A 26,135-nucleotide genomic window follows, 5' to 3' on the forward strand; every position below is an offset into this window, starting at 1 on the left:
CCCGTTTTTCTAAATATTGGGACGGGGTAAGGAGCCTCACTCTGCCCATTACCACTGCAGGGCTGGCAGGGACGGTTGTCCCCATCATGGCATGGCATTACACTGCTTGCAGCACCGAAGTGAACCACCACCAGCCACCTTAGCTGCCGCGGCTGTGGAAACCACGTGGCTTTTGGCACTAGACAGAGCCACCACTTCCACTAGTTGAATTAGCCCTGGATACCATTATTTCTCCTGGTTTTGTGGGGTGGGGAGCAGAATCCCGTGACTGTTCGGTGGGTGGGTGCTTGCTTCAACAGCCCCTATATTTCACAGTGGTAAAGGCCTCCTCAAGGTGATCCACTCCTGACACGGAGCGTGTGCCCACCCCGTGCCCTGGGACTGCTGAAGCCGCCCTGGCAGTACAGTTATTTGACCAAATCTCTCTCTCTGTTTCTCTCTTTTGAGTCAGGAAGGAAACAGAAAACTCCTAAGAAATTTACGGGGGAGCAGCCATCCATCTCGGGGACGTTTGGACTGAAAGGTAATACAGGGACGACTCTGGTCAGCTGTAGGGTTGTAGCTTCCCCCTGGGGCATTTTGGGGAAGCCACTTCCCCAGGAGCCTTACCTGTGGTGGAGATAACGAGATGGCCACCTGGAGCCTGGGGATATCGTGCTGGAGGAGGTGGTGTCTTACCATAAGAGTGTCATGAAGGGGATGAAAAGGCAGCAGCAGAGCTGGCACTGGTAACAACCCTGTCTGCTCTGCTCGGGAGCCTGTTGTTGGGAAATGAGGGAAGAGAGGAAAGGACCTGGGTATGTCCAGCTCTAACACAAGAGTAACAAGCTGCTGACACAAGTGAGACATGCGAAACATCATGTCATCGTCATCCCACAGTCCTGGGACATCACAGTGTTTCCAATGGCATCGAGAAGGATTTCTGCTGCGTAGAAGGGCTGGGTGATGCATCCGTCCCTCAGACATTGGCTCCAATGCTGGTCACCCACTTTCAAGAAAATGAATTCAAGGGGGAAGAGACGTGTTCCTGGGACGTTTTCTGAGAGGAGGCTTAGGAGTTGTCTGCTTCAGTGTGACAAAGCAAGAGCGAGTGGGACTGTGGTCATGCTCCATAAATACAGCTGGCTGGGCTGGACAGGAGGGAGGAAACCTGGAGCATCCCTGGCACAAGAGCAGCTGGATTCAGACTGGCTATGAAATTCATTCAACCAGGGAAATAAAAAGTGGATTTCCAGGCACTGCAGGAGGCAGCACCTTCCAGTACAAGAGGCACTCGGGGGAAAGACACTAATGGCTTTGAAGGAATTAAACACTTACCGAAGAGCAGGCTGGATGTCGTCTCTGCAATTTCCTGGCTCCTGGAAAGTCTGGGGTTGTTTCCCTTAACTTCCCCACAGAGGCACTGCCACAGACTGAAATGTCTGCTGTGGGTTCCTCGAGAATAAGCTAGTCTCTCCGGTGACCCGCTGCCTCAAATGGAGAGTGAAGATGGGGCAGGCATTTGCCTACATCCCCTGGGTTGAACACAGCGGTTTGCTCCCCAAAGACACGGGTGCCACCAGCCTGTCATGGGATGATGTCTCCATTCAGACCGTGGGTTTACAAGAGCCACGTCCCACAAATGCAGGGACATGTGGACCCTTGCAGGGCGGGTGTGGATCTGACCCTGGCACTCACTGTGTTGCCTCCAGCACCTTCTGTGGAAGCACAGGCACAGGGCTGAACAGCACGTGAATTTGGGGGGGGGTGGGGGGTGGACCCAGGGTAGAGCCTCCCTCCTCTCTTCGCTAGCCTTTCCAGAGCAACTTTGCAAGTTGTGTTTGAACTGCCGAGGGATTCTGCGCAGCAGAGGGGGATCGGGCAGTACTGCCACTGTCAGCATGTCCTCAGCGTGTGCTGAGCCTCCTCCTGCTCGCTTGGCCCTGCTGGTGCAGGGAGGGTGCTTCGGTGATTGGCACCCACGCCTTTAGGCTGAATGGGGAGCACACGCTTTGCCCGAGCAGCTGCGCGGGGATGAGGCACAGACAAGGTGGGAGGGTGGATGCACTCGGGAGATGCTGGCTGAGAGCCTTTGAGTTCCTCTCCGCTTTGCAGGCAGGCTTGATGACGGTCACCAGCAACCCAGGGGAGCCACGCCAGGTTTCCTTTTCCCCATGTGCCTGTTGCCTGGTCACCCCTCCTCTCCTTCTGTTTCCTCCTGACCTTTTGCAGCACCTGGCGGGACCAGGAGAGACCTATGTTTATTGTGACAATTGTGTACAGGTCCAGGGAGAAAAGGTCCTGTGGGATCTGCTGTGAGATCCCAGAATTAGCCAAGAGGGACCCCAGTTCCTTGGTCTATGCAGTTAGACAGCCTTTCCGGTGCAGATTCATCAGCAGGAGCATCAGTTTTATATCCTGAATTTGCTGTTCCGATTTCAACTTTTAATTTCTTGCAAAATGTCCTTTTACCTCCTCCCCAGCCTGTCTTCCGCACAGTCTGCCTTGCTCAAAGCATCCTACCCCGATTTGCTGTGGTGTTTCCTTAGTTCATAAACTGTCTGGGTTGGGGGAAATGATTCTGTTTACAAAATACCACAAGCTGTTATGATATTGCTTGTAGTTATGGACTTGATCCTACATATACAGCCTTGGCAGACCTACAGCCAGCTCAGGTCAGAGGTTGAGACTTTTTACCTGCTAAATGCAAGTTGGTCTGAGGGTATTAAAGCAAGTACTGAATAAAAATCCCCTCCCTCTACAGGTCTTGTCAAAGCGGAGGACAAGGCGAAAGCCCATCGAGCTAAGAAGCTGGAGGGGAGCACCAACATGGAGGACCTGAAAAAGAAATCCCCAGGAGCTGGTGTGAAGAAGGAAGTGGCTGTGCATCTACCGGCAGGTGAGGCTGCTGGAGGCAAAGCACAGGCAGCAGCTCTGCATGCAGCTTAGCTGTGCACCGGCTCAGTCCCGTGCTCTGCTCCGAGCCTGCATGGGCCCCACCTTCACACCATGGGCCCCACCTTCACCCACAGGCAGTGGTCCCCTCACCCCTCCTGGCCCAGCGGGCTCTTTGCTGGGTGAGTTTTCTAGCAGGTTTGTGAGCAAAAGCAGCCCAAAATCAAAAGTAGGAGCACACAGCTCCTGCCCTTTCAGAGTTTGTCACAGACATGGGGACAGCCGCTGCTCATAAAATACTGGTGCAGCCATAATTGACATCCTGAAAGGGATACCCTACCTTTGCTTCACTGGCAGGACAGACTACTGCAAGTGTGGGGAGATGGTAGCCAAATCCTGCTTCCACTTGGCTTCAGTGTGACCGCAATTTGGGTCAGCGTCTGGGATGATGGCATTTTTCTAAGATCATCTCCATGAATGACACCAGCGCATAACTCTGTGCATAGTTTTGCCTTCTCCGAGGTGCAGCCTACACCCTAGCACAGGTTGCTGACTTTTCTTGGGAGCTCTGGCAGCGGGAGGAATGCAGGATGTGCAAGATAAACACAGCTGCAATTCCTTACACTGCTTTCAAATTCAAATAAACGACTCTCTGATCTCACAGCCGTGCAAAAGCATCCAAATAAACAGACTTGGCGGATTTTATTCAGACTGGGCTTCCCTTGCTGGAAGCCCAGCACCGTTCTGCTGAGAACACGACGTGAACTCTGGACCTGGGAGCAGGTTTTGGCCCCACGTATCTCTTATTTCGGGTGTTTTTTAAGCCAGTCACAGCCATTCAAATAAACAGATGCCTGGAAGCTAGCACTCCCCTAGCTGCCTGTGTGTCTGCCGGGAAGAGGAGTGCCAGGGAAGCTTTCCAGGCACACGTCCGGATGGAGCCTAGACACTCACCTTTGTTTCACTCCCGCTAATTGTTTTGTTTGGCAGGGGGTAGTTATTCTACACAAGGGCAAGATGAGATGGCTGAGGGCATCATCATGTTTTAACTCTTAGCATGCAGGATGCCAGCGGGGTTGGAAAGGTGAACCTCCTTGTCCCCATAAAATGCCGGCAGGTAATGAAATGCCACGTAAATTGTCCCAGTGACCCAGTTTGCTCAGGCAGCTGCAGGAGGCGTGGGGCAGGCAGAGCTGTAAGTGCCTGCATGGTTTGCGCCCAGCTTGGCCTGTGCATGGGAGAATATTTTTCTTGTTTTAACATCAGGAACTTTTCCCGGTTGCGTGCTTTTTAACATAGCAAAGCAAAGCTTACGACAGGCCTGTCCTCTGCCGAGCAGCCCAGGCAGGTTGCTGTCTCTGCGGCTGGGTGTAACACCTCTCCCCTCTCCCTCGCCAGCAAACCCCGAGGACCAGTGGCAGCGAGAGATCAGCGAGAAGGGAGAAGTCGCCTGTCCAACCTGCAGCGTTATAACCAGGAAAACTATTGTGGGGCTCAAAAAGCACATGGATGTCTGCCAGAAAGTAAGGACTTGCTTTATTCAATCAGGCATATATGGATTTTGGAGGGGAATGGACGTGTACACGTGCCACTCATAAATGCACATTGGTGCTCCTAAAACCAGTTCTGGGCTGTGTTTGATAGAGCGCCTGCTAGTCATCTTCAGAGAGCTGGCAGCCTCGCATCAATTCAGAGGGATTTGGACACCTAATTCCCAGCGATTCTGAAGCCCTTTGTGGTCTGGGCCCATTGCCCTAATGTCTCCAGCAGAGCTGGGTATTTCTAGTAGCTAAACGAATAGTTTTAAGGCTGGAGAGATTGTTGGGGTTGTTTCTAATCTGGCCTCCTCCAGAGTTCTGGCTGCGGGATTTCGCTGTGTGCCATGCCTTGCATCAGGCCAGATAAATTGTGGTTGAATGAGAGCACGTCTCGGGGAGACACCGAGCTTGGATGTGCTCAGGCGGGCTGTCAAGACGCAGGAGTTCAGTAATGGTGCAGTGAAAAATTGTCTCTCTGCCACACTGCCATCCATCAGAGCACAAGATTACGTCTTCATCCGTCACCTGGCGTGGTGCAGAGCCATCCCCACAGAAAGCCGACATGGGATCGATGCCTTCCGCTTTGAAAATATGTGGCTCGGCTTTGATTCCACATTCATTTTCTGTAAATGCCTCCTCAGCCTTTGCCGTGCTATTTATACAGCAGTGGGAGGCTGCTCTCCCTTTCAGACCCTGTACTACATCGATGCCGGGCAGAATCCTGCCTCCTCTGACGTCCTCCTGGCTTCAGTGGAGTGGGGATCTTGGCCACCACTGCTCCTATCTCCTGTGCTTTGGAGCGTGTCCCAAGCCAGGCAGGCTCCGCGCGGGCTGCACGGCCGGCCGGCCTGCTGAGCGGGACTCTGCCAGAGCAATCAGGCCTGTCTTCTCCACTATAAATAGGCCAGTGGGTGTTCAGCCGAGGAATCGGGGCTGCAGCACGAAGAGAGGGTGTTTTGTCACCCTTCCCCGGGAGGCACGGTCCTTGCCAGGCCTGGCTGTGCCGCACTGGGACCTGGGCTGCTTTGCACCATCCCTACCAGAGCAGCCTGTGGCCCAGGGAGGACAATCCCCAAATTCTGGGTGCATGAACCACAGGTCTCAGCATTTCATCTCAGAGATGAAGCTATGGCACGTCCTTAGCGAAGCCCCGCTGCTACAGGCACGGTGTTCCCCCATCAGAAGTGACCCTGTAGTGCAGGCACCCTCTCAGCTTGCTCTCTGCTTTAACGACTGAAGTATTTCTTAGCTGGACAATGGGAAAAGGATATGCAGGCTCCCAAAACTCCTATAAAACAACGGAAATTGTTTTTCTTCATTCCTTACTTGTCACTGAGCGGTCTGCTGTGTTTCCTTTGGTTTTGGAAAGGAAGTAATGGATGGGAATGGTTGCAATATGCTTGGGCCTGAAGGAGATGAGGGCAGGTATATCCCACTGGTGTCCCAGGTGGGAGGACTTGTTAGAATATGGACGTGGCTTGTTCTTCAGCGTTGATCAGAGGAGTAAACCCCAAATTGGCTGGCATTGGCATCTGATGAGTCACGGAGCTTTTAGCATCCACCTTGTTAGGATCAGCGCTTGGGTCTGGAATAAGATTAGCCCATGGGAGCACAGGTACAAGTGAGACATTCCCAACTGGTGCAGTGAGTTTATTCTTCATCTCCCCAGAGCTCCAGGATGAGGAGGAATTTGCAGCTCCATCTTCGTTCCCTCTCCGGCTTCTAGCCCAGGCTTGATTGAAGGGGAAGTGGTGAAGGTGGAGCATCAGCCAGGCAGAAGGAGCAGGAATGGCCACAGCCGTCCAGGCACCGGCTCCCTGCCGAGACATCCTGTCTTTTGGTGCTCAGACCATTCACCTCCTGAGTCAATAAATTCTGGTACCTGCCCCAGCAAAAGTCACGATTTGCTTACTCGCTTTGCAAGTTCCCCTTGTACATCGGTGTGTGCATTTAATGCGTCCCCCCAGTCACTCAGGAGGCCAAGTCGGGTCAAACGACAGAGCAGTATGAGGCGGGAAGTCTTCTGCTGTGATCGTGTCCAGCAGCGTCTTAATTCCAAACAGCCCAGGCGCCCAGAAAGCGTATCGTACGCCAGCATCTGTCATAGTTAATAGGGCTGCAGAGCACAGTCCACTAACATATTGGTAGATCAAAGCTTCTTCTCTTTCCTAACCCTTTAACAGGAAGACTAAGACACCAGGTCCAGATGTTTCCAGCCAGTGGGGCTTTAAATCTACATCCAAAATGGAATGTTTTCCAAAAATTGGGCATGTGGGTTTGATAACAGTATCCAGGACAACAGAGAGAAAACTCTTGAGCTGCAGGCTGGGATTGGGATGGGGGACAGGGACGCTGTGTTGCCTGCTGGATCCCACCGCTGGGTACTGCTGCAGCAACAGCTGCCCACGGGGCTTATTGATGAGCAGCAACAGCCATTGGAAAAATGAACGGTGAACCGTGGCCTCCGTGGTGACTTGCCTCTAATTCCTTCAGCTGCAGGATGCCTTGAAGTGTCAGCACTGCAAAAAACAGTTCAAGTCCAAAGCTGGGCTGAATTACCACACCATGGCTGAACACGTCAGCAAGGTAAGAGAGCTGGGCTGCTTCCGGCCCGCGCCTCGTTTCTTGATGCAGATGCGGAAGACGAAGAAATCGGCAGTCCGCTTTCCTTTGTCTTTGCAAAGGAGGGATTCACAACACCATCTTTGCGGCATTTCACGTGCTGCTCAATACAGATGGTAGCCATTGCCCTTCCCTGCCGAGCAAAGCCATTCCTTCCCAGGCAGCTGGTTAGGCTCATGTTCAACCCCCGATTTCAAATCTCAGAATGGGGGAAGATTTGGTGAGTACGGTGAGGCAGATTTTGAATGGCAAAGCTCTGCCTCCAAAACTGTGCCCACAAATCTGGGACTGATGGGTTCTGCCTTGCACGAATCTCAAAATCCAGTCTCTAACTCTCCACCACGCATGTGAGAAGGAACCGCAAAATTTATCATGAATAAAATCCAGCAGGCGCCAGTTTAGGTGCTGTTCTTAAAAATCCAGTTGCATACGTCTCTGAGATACCAGAGCAAGGCATAACCACATTTCTCCATGTCCCGTGCTTACCAGTTGTGACTTGTCTTTTACCTGTGCGTTAACCTCCTGCTCCTCAGTTTGGCTGGTGAATCCTCCATGCAGGAACTGCTCCGGGGTCTCTCAGCTGGCCCTTTGGGTGCAAACACAGGAAAGGCATGAGCAGATCTGGCACGTAACAGCAAAAGCGTTGGTATGCGGTAAAGCAGTGGGAGATCCAGCTCTTCTAACGAGAGGTTCCCCCAGCCAAGGGCAGCTCCTGCGAGGCAGAGGTTTACCACCCACTCCTGGCACAGAGGACATGAGTAAATGGCTGACTCTGTCGCTTCTGTTACTTCCTTGTTTCCAGCCTGTTCCTGTGGAAACCGCTGGACTTGGTGAACAGGAAGAGCGGGAAAGGCTGAGGAAAGTGCTAAAGCAGATGGGAAAACTGAAATGCCCCAATGAGGTACGAGAACGATTCCTGTTTCTCGTTCTGTGAAAAGGTGAAAGGAGCGAGTCCCAATGCAGAGGGGGACCTGCGCTCTCCAGGCATCCCTTGGCACGCTCTTGACTTTTCCGCCTTAGCTCAGTCATCCCGGTCCCCATCCCTGGCTCCATGCGCTCCGGTGACAGGTATTCCCGGCAGGAGGGTGGGCGTAGGGCAGGTTGAGGAGCGCTGAAGGGCGGGTTCTGCCTCCTGAACTCAGGAAGGGGCACAGCTGGCGCTGGCCCGGGCACAGTGTAAAACTGAACCAAACCACACCAAAAAACGGTCATGAGCTGGTTGCAGACAAGTCACGAACAGGTAACGGGGGCGTGTGGCAGAGGTTTGTCCCCCTGGATGCTTTACCCTCTGTGCTGGCAGCGCCTCTCCCAACGCCTTCCCCTCCTGCTGCCCGCTGTGCATCTGTCCGGGGAGCTCTGTCAGTGTGTTGGGGCAGGTAGGGATGGGCACTGCTCCCCCTGTCCCTCTGCAGCGCTGTTTTGCCTGTGTGTGGCTTTTGGGGCAGAGGGGCTGGCCAATGACCCCCCCGCATCGCTTAGAGGGGACGGGTTGGCAGAGCTGCTCTGCAGAGGGGGAGCTCCTTGGGATGTGTTTCTCCCTAGAGCGATGGCACCTGGAACATTTTTGATAAGGGCAGATGAAGCCCCAGCCTTCCTTAACCCTCCCCTTCTCCCCATCTCCGTAGGGCTGCGTGGCCAACTTCTCCAGCCTGATGGGCTACCAGTACCACCAGAAGCGGTGTGGGAAGCAGCTCGCCGAGGCTGACAAGCCTGTCTTCAGCTGTCCACACTGCAGCAAGAAGTACAAATCCAAGGCCGGTCACGATTACCATGTGCGGTCAGAACACACGGCCTCGGTGAGCCCCCCGGACGCCTCCGCAGCCCGAGGAGCGGGGCCATCCCCCCCCGGGGGTGACTGCAGAGCTGCAGAGCCGGCGGGCAGGACAGAGCCGGGCAGGGCCGGGCCGGGCAAGGCAGGTGCAGACATCGGACCGATGTTCTTTTTCTCCCCCTCATCACCACGCGTGTGTGTTGTACCCTGCAGTGTTTGGGGGGAAAGGGCTACAGCCCCCTCCACCCCTCCGGAAAAGCAGGATGCTGCGTTTATGGGAGCGGAGCGGTCGGCAGCGTTCCCCTTCCCTGATGTCTGCGGGGCTGTGCTCCAGCCCACCCTGCATCCATGCTCTGCAGGGAATAAAAACAGAGCTCAGGCCGCTCCCTAGGCAGCAAGCGCACGTCGGCTGCTTGCCAGCGCTGGGGTGGCAGGATCTGTCCCTAGGGAGCATCCTTTTCTGTTCTGTTGATCCCTACTGACAGCGCATCCAACGCTAATAATTCCCTAACTCTTAATAAATGGAGACGTTTATACACGTGGGAGCGTGAAAGGACGCAATCAGTCTAACGCCTGGCTGTCTGCTGGGCTGAGGGAGGCGGGGGTGCTCCCCTTGTTCCCATGCTCGGGGGCAGAGGCACACTGGTGTCACTGCAGCCCCCGCCTGCACAAAGCAGGTCTGCAAACGCGCATCCCAAGCCCCAGCATCCCCTCCCCGTCCCGGGGCGGGAGAGCTCGCCTCTTCTCCCCTCAGAGCTTGCCTCTTCTCCCTCAGAGCTCACCTCTTCTCCCCTCCTCGTGCCCCTCCTGACTCTGTCTCTCTTGCAGCCGCCGGAGGAGCCAGAGGTGAAACCAGAGCCTGGCCCCATAGAAGATTTCGAAAGGACCCCAAGCGGCCGCATCCGTCGGACATCGGCCCAAGTAGCCGTCTTCCACCTTCAGGAGATAGCGGAGGATGAGCTCGCCAGGGATTGGACCAAGCGGAGGATGAAGGATGACCTGGTGCCTGAAACAAAGCGGGTGAGAAGCCTTAATTTCTCCTTTTTTTTTTCTTTTTTTTACACTCACTGTACACAGTGATCCTGGGATGCCAGCATGGCCCCAGCTGGCTGAGGGCTCATGTGTCTCGTTTGCTGTGCCTTAAATCAATTAGCTGTGATGGCAGATTTATTGCTGAAGAGCCCACCCAGCACAGGCTGAGCCCCAGTGGTCTGGAGGCTCCGTACAAGCCCGGCAGCAGGCAGCTTTGCCCTTGCCACTGCCAGGACACAAATCTAAATGAAGCAAAAGGTGGTGCTTCGTGGGCAGTGGAGAGATCAGAGTCCAGGCAGGAGGATGTTGTGGAGGGAGGTCAGTTCTGGTCCGTGCTCAGCAGTGAAGCTGGGGCTGGCAGCCAAGAGGAGCACGTGAGGAGAGCAGAGATCAGATCTGGAACTATCTCCTTTGCACTGTCAGAGAGCAAAGATGCCCCAGGCAGAATTTCCTCCCTTCCACATCTCTTTTTTCTGGGCTTCCCTAGAGGGGAAGGGCCTGCAGCATCGCTGGAGCACCGCTCCTGCGAGTGGAGGAAGGCAGAGCGTGGCGGAAGGGCTGAGCCGTGCGGTCCCCAGCGGCGATGCACGCGTGGCCTGGTGCTGTGGGATCTGTGCAGCGAAAGTTGGTGCCCTGGCGGTCTGGAGCTTCGGGGAGGCATTGGAGCAATGTGTTAAATCAAACGTCCCTCCCGGCTGTAGGAGGGGGCGATTCCTAGGAATGTGCCAAAGCTGAAATTCCCTCCAGGAACGCTCCTTCTGGACCATAAAAGGAAGGAAGCAGCAGTAAATCATAAACCTTTTCAGTGTAAAAGGAAAAAAAGAGAGGGATTCGGAGTTTTTTTTAATCCTGTGGTCAATACTTTTTGGCCAGCACTGCGACTCAATGCAGAGCCGTCCTGCGAGTCTCGGCGCAGGCTGCAGCCTGTTTCTGGAGCAAATAATGCTGCAGTTGGGTACCAGGTCTTTGCCTTGCTCTGAATGGTTGAGCATTTCTTGCCCAGTGCTCCAAAATTCACCCTGGGCAGGATATCGGGCACATCGCAAAGGCGGGAGTGAGGAGCAGAGGAAGCTTTGCTGCAGCAGGGATGTGGCGGTGCCTCTGCCATGAGCGTGCAGAGAGCGCGGGACAGCCCCAGCCCAAAGGACCTTCCTCAAGCCAGGAAAACAGCCCAAGTCCCAGAGCCAGCCTCGAGAAGCGACACAGCTTGCCCCAGGAAAGTGGGTGGCAAAACAGCAGAGCTTTAGCCGAAATGCCGTCCCGCTGACACAGCCTGTCCCGCGCTGTCCTGGCACCTGTGTGTTCTCAGCAGAAGTGCCACCGTCATCCTGCAGAGACCTGGAGGAACTCAGCCTGGCTCAGCTCCCAGTCTGCACGCGGTGGGCAGGTGAAAAACCAGCACACAAACAAACCAGCATCTTCTTTACCCACCCTGGCATCCCGGTGAGGCGACTGGCGCAGAAGGGGGTCTGGCCACAGTGCTGCCGTCCACCTTGGAGCAGAGCTGGGGGGTTTTGGGCCAGAACTGGTTGCGAACTTTTTGTTTCCCCAATGCTTGGTGGTGGTGTTGGTTTCCAGATGACTTCAGCTGCAATGCATTTATAATGTAAAAAAATCAAGCCCAAAGTAGCTGTTTCATTTCAAATACTGTGGGAGGAGAAGTGTGGTGCTCTCTTCTCCCCTCTCCAGCCTCAGCACTTGCATTCCTCTGTTTTCCTTTTGAATTACTCCCCGTACTCTTGACTTTGGGTATTTTCTGTTTGAACTGAGGGAGCAGCCCAGAATCCCAGGCCTGGACAAGGGGCCCATGTGGAAACTGACATACAGAGGCATCATAAAGGTCTCAGCCGCTGGCATAAATGCTCCGTGAAATGCTATTTGTGGTGGTGCGTTTTTGGGTTTTTTTATGAGACATTTCTTGTGCTCAGAGTCTAATTGTTTAAGTTTAATTGAGCCCCATCTCTGCACTAAGGAACAAAAAGAATTGCTGTGAGGTTGGCAGAAACAGGTTTGCCTTGAAGATGAGTGAGGGGGGAGTTGGACCAGCTCCCAGGTGCCAAAACAAGGCTCTTGGGCTGGAGGATCAGACCTCAGGCCCTGCAAGGGCTGCTCTCTCTGGCTGTGCTGGCCGTGTGTCGCACAGATGGATTTCGGAGGAGGTCAGCGCAGTGGGCGAATACGTATGTAGCTGTGAGTGGGCCCGCGGGTGCGTCTTGCAGTGACTGTCACGTTCCCTTGACAACACTCTAAAATATAATCTGTTCAGTCTATGACATTTTTTTCTCGACGTGTGATGCTGGAAGGAGGTGGGAGGCAGGTTCTGCCTGGGGAGGCTGGTGGGAGCTTGCTGACTTCCGCACGCTCTGTGCCACTCCGCTGAGCAGCGTCTTGCTTCGCTCAGGACTGCTCTACGTTTACAAGTTGCTTCAGTTCAGGGTGTGGAAAAAAAACCCTCCCAACTGCAAGCGACTCAAACACGCCTGCCAGCGCCCAGTTTGACCCTGTTACAGCCCCCAAAATAGCCCTTCCCTCAGAACTGGCTTGGGCTGTGCTGGCAGGACAGCTCTGTGGCGGGTCCAGCCCCAGGCAGCACGGGAGGCTCGGAAGAGCGGGCAGCATCCCCATGTCCCCGTGCCACCGCCCCGTCGAGCGCATGTGGTGGCCGTCCCTCCGAGGGAGCTGACAACCCGGAGCCACCAGAGCAGCAGAAAGACAAACACCAGTTAACCGGGACCGGGGTGGTAGGGCTGATGGCTCCCAGAAGAGCAGCTGCGCCACCGCCTCTTCTTCCCACGGTCCGTATCCAGCTTTTAGGAGTGCGCTGCCAGGCCCGCAGGACCCCTCGCTGGCTTGAACTTGGAGAGAGGTGGGATGTCAGGGATCGGTGGCAGATTTCAACTGCTCCTGCATCATCTCAGCAAGACCTGGGGATTTCCGAGGTCCCAGAGGGACGGATGCTTCCCAGCTCTGGTCTGTAACTGGTGATGGCTGGATGCACCCGGACTTGCTGCTTTGCAGGACCCGCTCCATCCCCAAGCTCTCCAGTTACCTGCCACAGTGCCAGCAGTCAACGTGGATTTCAAGGGAGCAGAAGAAGAAAGCCACCCCTCCTCTCCATCTCTTCTCCAGGCAGCAAAGCTTTTCCCCAGGGGAAGGCAAGCAGCTCCTCAGCAAGCCGAAGGGATACGGCAATTCGCAGCCATGGCCCCGCTGCAGCCATGGCTTGCCCTCGCGGCCACGTGGCAGCTGGTCCCAGCTGGGGAGAGGGGCTTTGGGTTTGGATCCCGTTGGTGGCCCATGGTGGGATGCATTTGCCTTTCCCGGGAGGATGGATTCCTTCGCACCAAAGCAATGGCATTAGAATAAACGATTGCTGCTCGATCCCAGGCCCTGTGCTGCCTTCATTCTGCGCTAACCAAATCCAGCATTTCTAAATATACACTGGAGTCTTATTTTCTCGCTCCGATCTTTATTTGCCTCTGGATAAGCTGAAACAGATGGGTGTTTCACAACGGCCGCTTGCTGGGGATGTCAGATGGGGAAGGGCAAACCCCTGCTGCTTTTCTGGGAAAAAATCCCCTTTCCAGAAGCTCCATGAAGATGATGCCGATCTTCCGACCCTCCTCCGGCCTTCGCTGGGGCCATCACCTGCCCGTGCGCGGTCTCTGGGCTGCTGCAGAAGGAGTGAGATGCCGGCAGATTCCCAGCTCGATGGTGTAGGCAGGCAGTGGTGGGCTCCGGGATCTGGCGGGGGGTGATGCCTTTACGCATTTTGGAGGCTGGACTGAGAGAAACAGCCTCGTCAAGCAGAAGGAAGAGGTATCTAAGAGGCAAGAGGGAAGAAAACACCATGGAACTCCCACAGTTTCATGGTGTGATGCTTTCCCTGTGGAGCTTGAGGTGGGGTGGCATCTTTCAAAGTGCCACCAGCTCTGTGCCGGGGGTGGTGGTGGGTTCCTGCAGCCCAGGCAGCCCCTGGGCTGTGCGGAGGGGGTAATGCAGAGCTTGTCTGGGTCAGTGGGGTGCAAGGGCACCCGGTTTGCGTCCCCACGGCTCAGGGTCTGGGTGTCGCTGCAGGGCTGGGGACAGTCACGGAGGCTGCACATCCCTGTGGAGCCTGGGTGCTGTGTGGCAGGGTGATGGAGGTCCGGAGCAAAGGGCTGCCAGGGGCCAGTCATAAAGCTAAAGGGGAAGAGTTGTCTCCAAGCTTGAGTTTTTAAGAAAGCCCTGTCCTGGAACAAGGGTGAATTCCAGAGCAGAAGAGCCTGGCTTGGGTTTGTCCCCCAAAACAATGGCCCTGCGATGCGGGCGGGAGCCAGGCTGAGCCCTGCCGATTCATGTCACTGGTGGGCCAAACCGGATCCCAGCTCCGGCTGTGGACCCAGAGGTTGGCAGGGCTGAGTCCGTCTTTCCTCCCCTTGCTCGGCAGCTCCAACATGGTGTCACCCAGCCGCCCGGAGCCACGTATGGGACCCAGCTGCCCGCCAGCGCCCCTGGGTGTGTTTTGGCTTCGCCTCACGGACGGCATCAGCCGTGGTTTCCGCGGGGCGATGGGAGAGCCGTGCCTCGCGCTGGGGACCTCGGTAAAGCTTCCAGGGGAGTTTGTTGGCCAGGGCTGAGGCAGCCTGCATGGTTCTCATTTACTGCGATATATTTTGGGGAAGGGGAGAGCTGTCTAGGGAGCGGAGAGGATTGAAATATGAAAGTTTAATTAAATAAAACTGTCAGTCAAAGAAAACAAGCCTTCCCACCCCAGCATCCTTCGACTGTTCAGAAGAGATGGGCTGCGGCCAAAACCAGTTGTAGTCATTTAATGATTTGGCCATGAAGATTTTCACTTACAGGCTGTTTGAGGAAAATAAATGGAAAAAAAAAATAAAATATTCCATGCCTGGGGCTCCCTCTTAATAGAGACATAAAGATGACTTTGACATTCCCCGAACCGCAGCGCCCCGGGAAGACATGGGATTTGCATGTTATTGTGCAGGGCTGTTGGAGGAGAGCGGGGAGGGATTTTTCTCTGGAATGGGAAGCTGGAGCAGCGGAGTCCACATCTCTGAACATCCCCCCTCGTCTCTTCCCCGGGGACGCGCGGAGGGAGAGGTTGTTGCTGGGGCTGTGTGCGGTTACCGTTAATGTTTGCTCATTCATGGGATTGATTGGTTTTTAATTAAGGAGGCCGTTTGGCATCCCAGCTCTCAGTATCAATGACAAAAAGGGACTCCTGTGTTCTCCCCCGGAGGTGGCATTGCCTTCCCTGGGCGGGGGACCAAGCGGTTGGTAGATGCACCATCCCAGTGCTTCAAAGGGCTCTGCTGGCATCTCCCCCGGCTGCGAAGCACGACAGAATAGCAGCGCACTGGGGCTCGGGGGATTTTTCCGCATCCGTCCTTAGGAGCATTCGTAGCGCCGTTTCGCAAGGCCCTTTGCCCCTGCCCCTCGCGCGGAGCCCGGCTCTCCCTGGGCTGCCTTCTCCTCCGGCTGTGCCCCGCCACGTGCCGAGGTGGGCGCTGCGGGGGCTTGCAGATCACTTAAATTTGGGTGGAAACAAGTGGTTGGTGTCTGAGCTCTCAGTGGGAGCTCCCTTTGCAGGGAGGTTTGGGAGCAGCCTGTTCAGGGGAGCCGGACAAAGGCAAATTTGCAGCTTTATCAGCACGTTGAGGAAAAATCACAGCTGGAAAAGAAATACAGCCAGCCACTTCCCTGCCACATCGGAACCGCGAGCTCCTAGGGGTCCTAAGGGCACGTTTCAAAAACAGAGCCTGGGTTTGCACCTCTTGTCCGTGCATCCTCCCTGGTCAGCATGGATGCACAGATGCAGCTGTGTCCCATGCTCGGAGGTGCCCACGGAGAGCAGCACTTGCTGGGGTACCCCCACCTCTACTGTCCCCCCGTGAGCTCACCCAGCCCTGCTTCGACTCGGGGTGAGTTTTTGAGGCTTGGCACCCAAGTAACGTCCATCCGTCCTAGGTTGGGCTTGGAGTCGTGCTGGTGTGGTCGTGCAGCGGGCGGGCAGGCAGCTCAGGTGGCCGGTGCAGCAGCCCCGTGTCCCCTGCGGACCTTGCCGCGGTGGCAAGCAGAGACCAGCCCTGCAGGTAGGGCCAAGGGCGGCGTCTGCGAGGCACAGAGATGCCGCAGCCGTGTTTGCTTGTGCTGAACATGCAGAAATGGAGTTGGGAAGGCCGGTCCGCTATGCTAAACCTCAAAGTCGCTAATAAAGTGGTAATTAAAAGCACTTGGGAAGAGCAGCCCTGCCAGAAGGAGAGGCAGAGACACAAGAGCCTTTCATTGTTTAACGGGTTGTGCCCATTCATCGGTGGAAGGCAGCCACGGAGGCTCTTGGCGTCCGTCCCCTCTGCCCAGCGTGCAGGGTTGTTTATTCTCCGGGTTATGAAACGCGGCAGAAGGGCCACGCCAACACGATGCACCAAGAACCCCGGGTCCGGGCCTGGCCCCGCGATGGGGAATGGACCCGGGATTGGGAACAGGAGCCTCCCTTCTCCCATGTGCCAGGGCCACATGGAGGTGGCTGCAGCACCGGGGGCTCCAGCCATGCTCCTCGCCCACAGCCACCCCCCAGCCCGGCTGCCGCCTTGCCGGTGGCACAGCAGCGGGCAGAGCCACCCCCCTGCTATGTGGTGCCCAGGGGGGAGAGATGACATCTCCGGGGAAAGTCTCCCAACTAGTTTTCAGCTCCGATTCACTTTTCCTGGGGGGGGGAATGAGCCCCATGTGAAGAGCGGGGACTCCACCAAGGACCGGACTGGTGTGTGCCGCTCTGCTAATCGTCTTCTATTGTTTGCAGCTCAATTACACTCGACCGGGGCTTCCAAAGCTCAATCCGAGGCTGCTGGAAAACTGGAAGAACGAAGTGAAGGAGAAGGGCCGCATCAACTGTCCCAACAACGTAAGGACCGTATCTATTCTTTTCCGGGCCGGCCGGTCTCAGTCTGCAGGAGGAAGGGGGGGTTTTGGGGGCAGAAACCCACCAAAGCCAGGTTCTTGTTGGGCCCCAGATGAAGCTGGCAGCGATGCTCGGACCCTTGTTTCACCTCCTCTCCCTCGGGTTGCTGCCGCGCCTGGTTGAAGCGTGTCCCAGCTTTGGAACCCTCCTGGTGTGCTGGAGCTACCAGGCTTGGGGACCGGGCCACCTTCTCCCCAGGTGCCCTTGGGCTGATGGTTCAGCATTGTCCTGTTTGGACTCTGGAGCTGCCTTTGGGAAGCTCCCGAGGTGCGGACGGGACGAAGGCTGCACGGTCTGTGCTTGAGAGCCTTTTTATGCTGAGAACCTGCTTTTCCCAGAGTAAAGCCGGGGCTGGTTTTGAGCCATTCTTTTTAAAGCCCTGGGACAGGCAAAGACCTCAGCGACATGGTGCGTGCGCTTCATCTTGCTGTAAAACGCAGCCTTGGCCTGAGCTCACAGGGAGGTGAACTCCACCCTCGTGCTGGGGCCGTTGATTTATCATCTGAAACAAAGCCTTGCTAATGGGAGTTTTGAACGGGGCTGTTACCGCAAGGCCGGGGGAGACGCGCTGGCTAATTAATGTCATACACAGACACTTTGAAAAGACATTGCTCAGAAACTGGTCATGCTGCTGCCCGGGTGATTTCTCTTCTCCGTTAAGCGTCTGCTGTGGCTCCAAGAACTCCTGTAGCCCAGCAGGACCTCCCGACTCCTCACAAATGTACGTTTTCCACAGAGACATTTAGGGGAGACATTTTTCAGCCTGTTGCAGAGGGATGTGGCCACATGACTCCCATCAGCACTAATAGGAAACGTGTGACCAGAGCCCTCCGCGTCTCGCAGAGCATTAACCTCACGCTGCTTAGCCTGGACCGGTGGCCTTGACACAGCAGGCTGCTGGCCCCGGCACGGAGGAAGGCAGGGAGACGGGAGGGAGTCATGGCAAACCCTGCTTTGTTTCTTCCCACAGTGCTGTGAAGCCATTTACTCCAGCGTCTCGGGGCTGAAAGCTCACCTGGCCAACTGCAACAAGGTAGGTCCCTGCTTTTACAGTCTTGGCTTGAAGGTGGAGTTGAGTTTTGGTTTTCTCTCCCCTCTGGCTCGTTCGGAAGCAACAGAGCAAGGGACAACAGCACAGATTAAAGAATCATGACCGCTGGGAGGGCTGGCGAAGCAATGCCGCTGCCCATCGAGTTGTCACAGCACAGCCCACCCATTGTCACACCATCCCGGTCCAGCCACTCGCCCTCAGCACCGTCCTCCTGGGCAGGATCAAACCCGTAGCCAAAGGCGGAGAGGCTGGAGCTGAGCAGACGTGATGGAGGCGCTTTAGCCACAGCCCCAGCCTTGGAGGAGAGGTCCTGCAACACAAATGTCTCACCCAAGGGCCCAGACCTCCGACATACCGAGTGCCTCGGAGATGGGGCAGTGGGAGCGAGCCCGCCAGCCTCGCATCCTCCCGCCTCGGTGTCCCCGTCCCCCAGCTTGGTTCTTGCAGCCCCCCGAGTCGTTCATGAGCCCTCGGCTACCCAGTGCGGCCAGCACCTCGCAGGCAGCCACACATCGGCCGCAGCAGCTCAGAGCCAGGGAGCAGGGCGTCGGAAGCTGAAGGTTTCCCAAGGCAGGTGGGAATCGGGGAGTCTTTCTCCGTTGATTTGAGCAGCCCTGCAGCCCCTCTGGAAGGCCAGCAGCTTCCCCAGCTGGAGGGAGGCTGGTGCGGTGCCTGTCGGGGATGGAGCTGAGGCTGGGGGAGCCGGATGCTCCGTGCAGAGACCAGTGCCCGCTCGCTCGACAGAGCAGCAACGCTGCTGGCTGCAGTGAGCTCCGGTGGCCTGCAGCCGCCACGGGGGAGGGGTCGGCTCAGCGTAGGTCCCTCAAATTGGAACTGAGTAAGAGCTGGTAAAGCTTTATACCCTGAAACGTTTCCAGCTGCAGCTTCCATTGAATGGAGCTTCCAGGAGGCAGCTCCAATACCCCGTGGTTATTAAAAACACGAATTCCCGCGCTCCTCCAACACTAGCTGGAACATCAACCCCTAATGAGATCATTTAGAAAATGGGCTGCAGAGATCCGGCAGAAGAAGCGCTATTTAGGCAGGATAAAAGTGCAAACACAGGAGACCAGGGCAGTTCCTTTGCTAGCCTGCAGCACGGTCTCTGAGAGAAAATGGAGCCGTTTTCTGGCTGGTACCATGCACAGAAAGCAGCCAGGCATTTGCAGGAGCGTTTTCTTTAACAGCAGAGCTGCACCCTCAAGGTCCAGCGAGTCCAGCATAGCCGGGGCCAAGTGCTTGGGGTTGAGTTTGCTGCTTCGTGTCCCCCAGGCACTGCTGTCAGCAGGACTCTTGCCCTCCCAGGCGATTTAGTTTTGCCATGGATACGTGTGCCACCAAATCTGGTGTAACTTGCACAGCCCCTCCTGAGCTGGCCTGCGATCTCCGCTGTAAAATCCTGCAGAACTGCTTGAAACGCATCCAGCCTCATCGAGAGCGGAGGGTGCTGCCAGGCAGTGCCCCGGCCTCGGCGGGGATTGATGCGCTGAGGGGAATTTTTGCGTGAGTATTTCTGAAACCAGCCAGCAGCGGGGCTGGGCCTGCCCGCGTCCTGCCTGTCCCTGCAATGAAAGACCTGTCTAACTCCAGATTTACAGCACGGAGCCAGCTACGGAGAAATTCCCAGGGAGCATATACATTGCCTGGAGGGGCCCATCCATAAACCCCTCGTCAATAGAGAGCACATTATCTCCCCTGTGCCTTGAACTGCGCCAGAGCCAGGAGATCAGTCATCCCCACAAGGGCTCTAATGACAGAAATCCAGCAGTCGCTGTGTCTCTTTGACAGCGTAAAAGGAAAATTAGGTGAGTCTGTTGGACATAAATTAGGTGGCGGTTCAGCCCCAGGAGATCACAAATCTGCTGACAGCGAGGAAATGGGGCGATCAGCCCCGTCAGCCTCCCACGCGCCCGGGGACACACACGGTGTCGGTAGCAACGTAACAACCGGTGGTGGGGATGCACAGGCAGCAAAACCTGCCGCTCGCTGCCCTCTGAGCTCACAGGACCTGGCGCTTTGATGCCTGGCACCAGTGCCACGACAGCCGGCTGCATGACCAGCACGGGCCGAAAATCAGAGCAGAAGATGCGGTTGTGAGCTCCTGGCCTGGGACCGAGGGCCGGCGGAGATCTGGTGGTTTAGAAATCAGTATTTATTTTCTGTTGCTTTGAAGTTCAAGCATCGACCTCCCTTCACTGCGGGGGGAGCAGGGCAGGGGGAGCCACCCCCCCAGGGCATTTTCGGCTCTGCCTGGGGCTGCAGGAGGATGCTTTGTCTTGCAGGGGGACCACTCAGTGGGCAAGTACCGCTGCCTCCTGTGCCAGAAGGAGTTCAGCTCCGAAAGCGGGGTCAAGTACCACATCATCAAGGCTCACTCGGAGGTAAGGAAACGGCTGGGGATGGTCCAGGCTGGTCCCCGCTCCAACACGCCCGTTCTCACATTGTCCCGCTCCATCCATCCCTGTCTGCCAAGAGCAGAGCACAGCAGCTCCCAGCAGCATCAGCATCGCTGTGACAGTCTAGGGGACACCTCCCTGTCCCCCTTCTGGTCCCTGACACCCTTGGGCTGGTTGAAGCTGCTCAGTGCCGGCCAGCTTATCCTTGGGGAGGCGATGCCGGTGGGACGTGGGGTGGTCCAGGCTTGGGCAGACGAGGCATGGGCTGTGCGTGCCGGTGGCCAGCCCCAGGATGGTCACTAACCCCTGTGTCACCCCATGGACAGAACTGGTTCCGAACCTCCGCAGAGGCCAGCCGGAAAAAGAAAAGCAGGGAACAGCTTTCTTCTAGCAAAGAGGAGAAAAAGAAAAGCACAAGCGGGAAGAAAAGGGGGAGGAAACCCAAGGAGAGGCCTCCAGAACCGTCCCCGAAGGGCAGAGAGAGCGTGGCAGCAAAGACTAATCACAAGAAAACGCTCGAGCACTGGGAAAGCTCCCGAGGCAGCCCCGACAGGGACGAGCGCGTCCCCAAGCCCCCGAGCCAGCGGAAGGGGGGAGCCAGCAAGATGCCCGAGAAATGAGCAGCTCAGAGACTCGTCTCCGAGGATTCGTTTACAGCCCAGGGTAACAGGGTGGGGGTCTCTCCCAGTTTTCTGTGCCCCCCGTCCCACCTCCCCCCCCCCACCCTCCACTCACCCCCTTTTTACAAAAAAGAAAAGAAAAAAAAAAGAAAAAAAAAAAAGAGACAGAAAATACCAATTAACCACTTTAAACAAGTCACGGACCTTGTTTCACACTGGAAAACAAACCGGATCAAGCAAGCTGGACCGTTCTGCACCCCCTGCCCATGTACATACCCCCCTGCCCGGGACCCTGCCGCCGTCCCCCCTGCCCTGCCCGGGACTTCCCTTCTTACTCCCTGCGCCAAACTGGTGACGCTTGAGCGAAAGAAAAGTGCAATAGCAGCGGGGCCCCCTCGGACGGGCTCTCTCTGCGGCTGCCTGCTGGGGTGGGGGGACTGCCTGCCGCCGTGCTGCCTGCTCCCTGCCTGTCCGGCAGCCCCCGGCGGGCTCCAGCCTCCCGCTGCGGGCAGCGCCCGCATCCCTGCACCCAGGGTGATGTTTCCAAAGATGTTTGACCCGTGCAAGCAGCCGGGGACAGTAGGGTCTGGCAGTGGACGCCGTGGGGGTCCTGGTCGCGCTTTCCCCGCAGCCTCGGGGCGAGAGGGAACGTCCTTCGGCAGGGACGGGCTCCGTGGTGCTTGTGGCCGGCGCGGTGCCGGGGTTTGTCTGGGCAGCACAAGGTGGGCAGAGGAAGGAGCAGGGAGCGTGGCACGGAGCTGGCAGAGCATCATCCTGAGGTGGCGGGGGTGGCTGCAGCTGCCGGAGGGGGTGCAGGAGCTGTCAGCACCCCTGGAAGTCAATGGGAGAGGAGAAGGATGCTGTAGGACGGGTCAGGTTGGAAGGTTGAACCGAAAGTTGCGGGAACGCTGTGAGCGCCATGGAGCATTGTGGTGAGAGCGTGGTGGGGGGGTGCAACGGGGGAAGCTGCGCCCCGGTGCTCCAGGTGTCTGCAAATGTAGCTGGACATGGAGCCCTACAGCGGCGATGGCAGCCAGCCAGCACGAGGGGGTCCAGCTGGTGGAAAGGGCAATTCAAGGGTCCCCATCGCGTCCCATCCCAACGGTGCTGATTGCCCAGGAAGGAGGAGCGGGGTTTTCAGTCTCCCAGCTGCGCCTGCGGGAGGTGTGTAATGGTGACAGGGGGGGCAGCATCAAGTGACAATCATGGATCCTGCTTTCGGGCACATTGCACTCGCCTCGTCCCTCCGGGCTGGGACCCACCGCGGGGTGAGTCTCGGCTCCCCCCAGATGCATCCAAGCCCCCAGCCATCTTCCTCGGGGACAGGAGTCCCTGCACGGCGGGCTGTCCCTCGCTTCTTCTCTTTCCCCGGGCTTTTCTTTGCGTCTGTACTAATACCGTCGTAACACCTCGCTCCGGCCTGGGGGGAACCATCCCCGGACCGGGATGTGTCTGTCTCCAGACAAAAACCAGGCTACCTCGGTCCTTGGGAAACGGGCACGTTTTCTCTCGGTAACAGAACAGAAAACCTTAATTTGATTTTTTTTTTCCCCCCTGTGCAGAGCCGGGCAGGTGGCGTCGGGAGGAGGAGAGCTTCTGCTTTTACTTTAATCAATTAAAACCTCAACCCTCGGTTTCCTTCACTGCTCTTCACCACCCGCTGGAGGCTCAGTATCATTTCCCTGCTCCGAGGAGCTGCTTAGTAATAATTAACATCTTTCTCCACTGGCAGGTCATTAGGGCCACGGAGGCAGGGAGGAGATGGCGGTGTCTGAAGCCGGGGCGGCTTCTCGGAGGAGCCAGTGCTCCTGCTCCGTCCATGGCTGCCGGCAGCTGGATGCCACCATCCCCATCAGCTGGTGGCTCAGCCCGGGGCTGGGCACCTGCCTGCGGGCGAGGGAACCCGCCTGAGCGCTGCTGGTTGCGCCGGGCTTCGAAGCAATTAGTGAGAAAGCTTAATTAGCCTGTTTGCCACTTGCGTTTCATCCAATCTTTGTTTTGATGGTGTCGCTGGTACAAATCCTGCCTCCCTGGGGAAGGGAGGAGAACTTTGGGAACTGTAGGACCTGCGCTCTCGGAGCCGTCTCGGTGTTTGTCATGACGGGGACGTGGGGACACCGTCCTGGGCCATGGCGTTTTGCCGTGCTGGACCCGAGGGACGGCGCCGGCTGCCGCAGAGCCCTGTAGCGGCTCACCAAAGCAATAACCACTGGAGGGGTGGTGGGGAGGGACCCTGCACCCGGGGAGGGTGCTCGGGCCATGCTCGGCGGGTGTCGGCAGCGGCAGGGAGGGAAGAACGGGCAGAGCTGGGGACACGGTGCAGAGTTTGGCACCGAAATCTCTGCCAAGGGGTGGAGGGAGCCGCTGGATCCCGAAATCCTGTCCCACCGCAGGGGAATGCCCCCGGCAGAGCTCCGTGCCCTGGCCCAGGGAGCGGGGACCCGCGTCACCCCGGCCGCTGGTTTGGACCTTCACCTTCTGATCCCCACCGCCTCCCGTTGGGGATAGCACAGGGCTGGAGTCTCATTAACATGCAATTAATTGGCTTCTCATTAATGAAATTAACAGGCAGCACTGTGCTCCCATGCGACTGGGAGCTGCTCGAGGTGGGGGAGCCCTGGGGAAGGGCCACCTTGGGGGGGTCGTTGTGGGGTCCGGCTGGAAACCCGTCCCCCTGCTTCATTAACGGAGTGTCTCCAAACGAGCGGACTGGGAGCGAGGGACTGGAGCGGGGACAGCCGCGGTGGCCTCGCAGGGGTGGCACCATCCCAGAGGGGACCCCGGGGACGGTCTGGGGTCTCGGGGCAGGCGATGGGCTCAGGGCGGTGGGGACAGCGGTCCCGGTGCTGGGGCTGTCCCCGTCACCCTCAGAGCTGGGAGACGCTCCTGTGACGGCAGCACCACGCTCAAATGGAAATTTTTATGAGAAAGTGAAATCTTCAGGGTTTTCATTTTTTCCCCTTAAGAGGTGTTTTTCCCCCAGTAGTCATCACTCAAGAGGAATATGTTCTCCCACCGTCGCCTTCTCCATGAGACTTCCTTTACTCTCCGGCTTGTCCAGGGAAGGCTCTGGAGCGATACCGGGAATGTGGGCAGCTGCCAGCCCTGCGTCACACAACGGCGGTGCCAGCGCGGGTTGTCCCCGTTGGGTTGTCCCCGTTGGGTTGTGCCCATCCAGGTGCTCCTGGCGAGGCAGCGGCCGACGGGAGAAACCCCTCTGAGCCCAGAGGGGCGGCCGAGAGGGGCTGCGGGGTGAGGTGGGGACGAGCGCGTCCTCTCCCCTTCCATCCCATCACGCGCGGGGGTTCGGGGACCCTCAGGTGTGACAGCGCGGGACCCCCCCGGCCCTGGCGCTGGCACCAGGGACTGAGCCATAGGGTCGTCCCCTCCGGCAGCGGGGAGTAACCTACAGTTAATGTAAAGCCCCACGAAGGGGGTGCTGGGGAGCAGCGTTTCCCCCCCAGTCCCCACCTGCTGCCCGGGGGGTCACTCGTGGTAAGTCATTGGGGGTGTGGGGGGGCTCAGAGCATGGGAGGCTGCGTGGCAGCTCTACAGCTGCAGCCCCGTGTGTCCCCGGGTGGCACCTGCCTCTGCAGCACCCTGGGGACCGTGACGCCATGGTCCCACACCCCCCCACACCTCCACTGCTGCAGAGACCCACCGTCCCCCCCACACCCCCCCAGGAAAGGGCTAAACGTTGGGACGGGGAGCACTGCGACCCCACGGGAAACCTCGCAGAGCCATCCCCGAAAGCTTCGATGGCAGAAACCCTCCCTGCCACCCCCATGCTCTGGCGAGGGAGGGCTGTGGCACCGTCACCCCCCCGGGACGGGGGGAGGCCGCGGTGGAGCTGCCCCGGCCCGCGGCATCGCTCGCACCCAGGAACGTTGGGAGCGTTTTGTTCTTTTCTTTCTCTCCTGGTGACACCCATCCCACGGCATATCCGAATGTTTCTCGTCGATGCCAGTTATTAGTGCATAAGTGTATTTTGGGGAAAAAAAGAAAATGGAAAAAAAAAAAAAAATTTAAAAAAAAAAAGAATTTTCAATTTATCACTTGTAACCATATATATAAATATATAAATATATATATTAAAAAGTGTTTATTTGCAAAAAATAAAATTGTTTTAACAGTAAACTATCTTATAATAAACTCCCGATTTGTGACGATCTGTTCCTTTTGTTAATCATTGCAAAATCCTCAGTTGGAGAGTACTGTAACAGCAGCTCTTAACAGCCGCGCCGCCGAGCACCGCGGAGGGTAACTCGATGTACTGTATGTATTAAAAACAGCTGTATCGAATAAATGTTTATTGATTTTTTATTATTACTATTATCCTCGTTATTTCGCAGTTCGGTGGGAGGGTTTGATGCGGGATCAGCCGGGTTTGTCCTTTGTGGGCCGGTGGGGGCCGAGGGAACCCCCCCCCTCCCCGGGATGGTGGGGATGGAGCACGCGGTCTTCATCCCGGTGGTGCCCCCAAAATTGGGATGGGGAGTTTAGGGGGCGGGGGGGCGAGGATCAGTGATGCTCCCCACACCGACGCTCGGCACAGCCAGGAATCCCCAGTGCCAGGAGAATCCCGGTGCCCACAGCCCAATGCCCGGCCGCCCCCGCTCCCACAGCACAAATCCCTCCAAATCTGCCCCAATCTGCCCTCCCGCTCCCAGCACCCAGCGTCTCCCAGCGTCTCCCAGCATCTTCCAGCATCTCCCAGTGTCCCCCAACGTCTCCCAGTGTCTTCCAGCATCTCCCAGCATCTCCTGGCATCCCCCAGTGTCTCCCAGTGTCTCCCAGCATCTCCCAGCATCTCCCGGCATCTCCCGGCATCTCCCAGTGTGTCCCAGCGTCTTCCGGCATCCCACAGCGTCTCCCAGTGTCTCCCAGCATCTTCCAGTGTCTCCCAGCATCTCCCAACATCTTCCAGCGTCCCCCAGCGTCCCCCAGTGTCTTCCAGCATCTCCCAGTGTCTCCCAGCATCCCCCAGTGTCTCCCAGCATCTCCAGCATCTCCCAGTGTCTCCCAGTGTCTTCCAGCATCCCCCAGCGTCTCCCAGTGTCTTCCAGCATCTCCCGGCATCTCCCAGTGTCTCCCAGCGTCTTCCAGCATCCCACAACGTCTCCCAGTGTCTCCCAGCATCTTCCAGTGTCTCCCAGCGTCTCCCAGCATCTTCCAGCATCCCCCAGCGTCCCCCAGTGTCTTCCAGCATCTTCCAGTGTCTCCCAGCATCCCCCAGTGTCTCCCAGCATCTCCAGCATCTCCCAGTG

At 57.0% G+C, this 26,135-nt stretch overlaps 1 protein-coding gene across 3 annotated transcripts in view; it reads left to right on the forward strand.

The window, feature by feature from the left end:
* Positions 1-21,252, forward strand: part of ZNF512B (zinc finger protein 512B) — a 31,289-nt gene extending 10,037 nt beyond the window's left edge. The window contains exons 7-17 of one of the 3 annotated variants that reach the window (XM_054218003.1): positions 452-523; positions 2,744-2,878; positions 4,273-4,397; positions 6,906-6,998; positions 7,837-7,935; positions 8,660-8,947; positions 9,634-9,825; positions 16,643-16,744; positions 17,772-17,834; positions 20,135-20,233; positions 20,575-21,252. In XM_054218003.1, the coding sequence (XP_054073978.1) occupies positions 452-523; positions 2,744-2,878; positions 4,273-4,397; positions 6,906-6,998; positions 7,837-7,935; positions 8,660-8,947; positions 9,634-9,825; positions 16,643-16,744; positions 17,772-17,834; positions 20,135-20,233; positions 20,575-20,868 (1,562 nt within the window). In that variant the 3' untranslated portion in view covers positions 20,869-21,252. The remainder of the gene's footprint in view (positions 1-451; positions 524-2,743; positions 2,879-4,272; positions 4,398-6,905; positions 6,999-7,836; positions 7,936-8,659; positions 8,948-9,633; positions 9,826-16,642; positions 16,745-17,771; positions 17,835-20,134; positions 20,234-20,574) is intronic. The other 2 variants (XM_054218005.1, XM_054218004.1) reach the window with 2 other exon arrangements.
* Positions 21,253-26,135: the final 4,883 nt, after the last annotated feature.

This window comes from Rissa tridactyla, chromosome 12 (assembly GCF_028500815.1).
Source record: "Rissa tridactyla isolate bRisTri1 chromosome 12, bRisTri1.patW.cur.20221130, whole genome shotgun sequence".
NCBI classification, from domain to species: domain Eukaryota; kingdom Metazoa; phylum Chordata; class Aves; order Charadriiformes; family Laridae; genus Rissa; species Rissa tridactyla.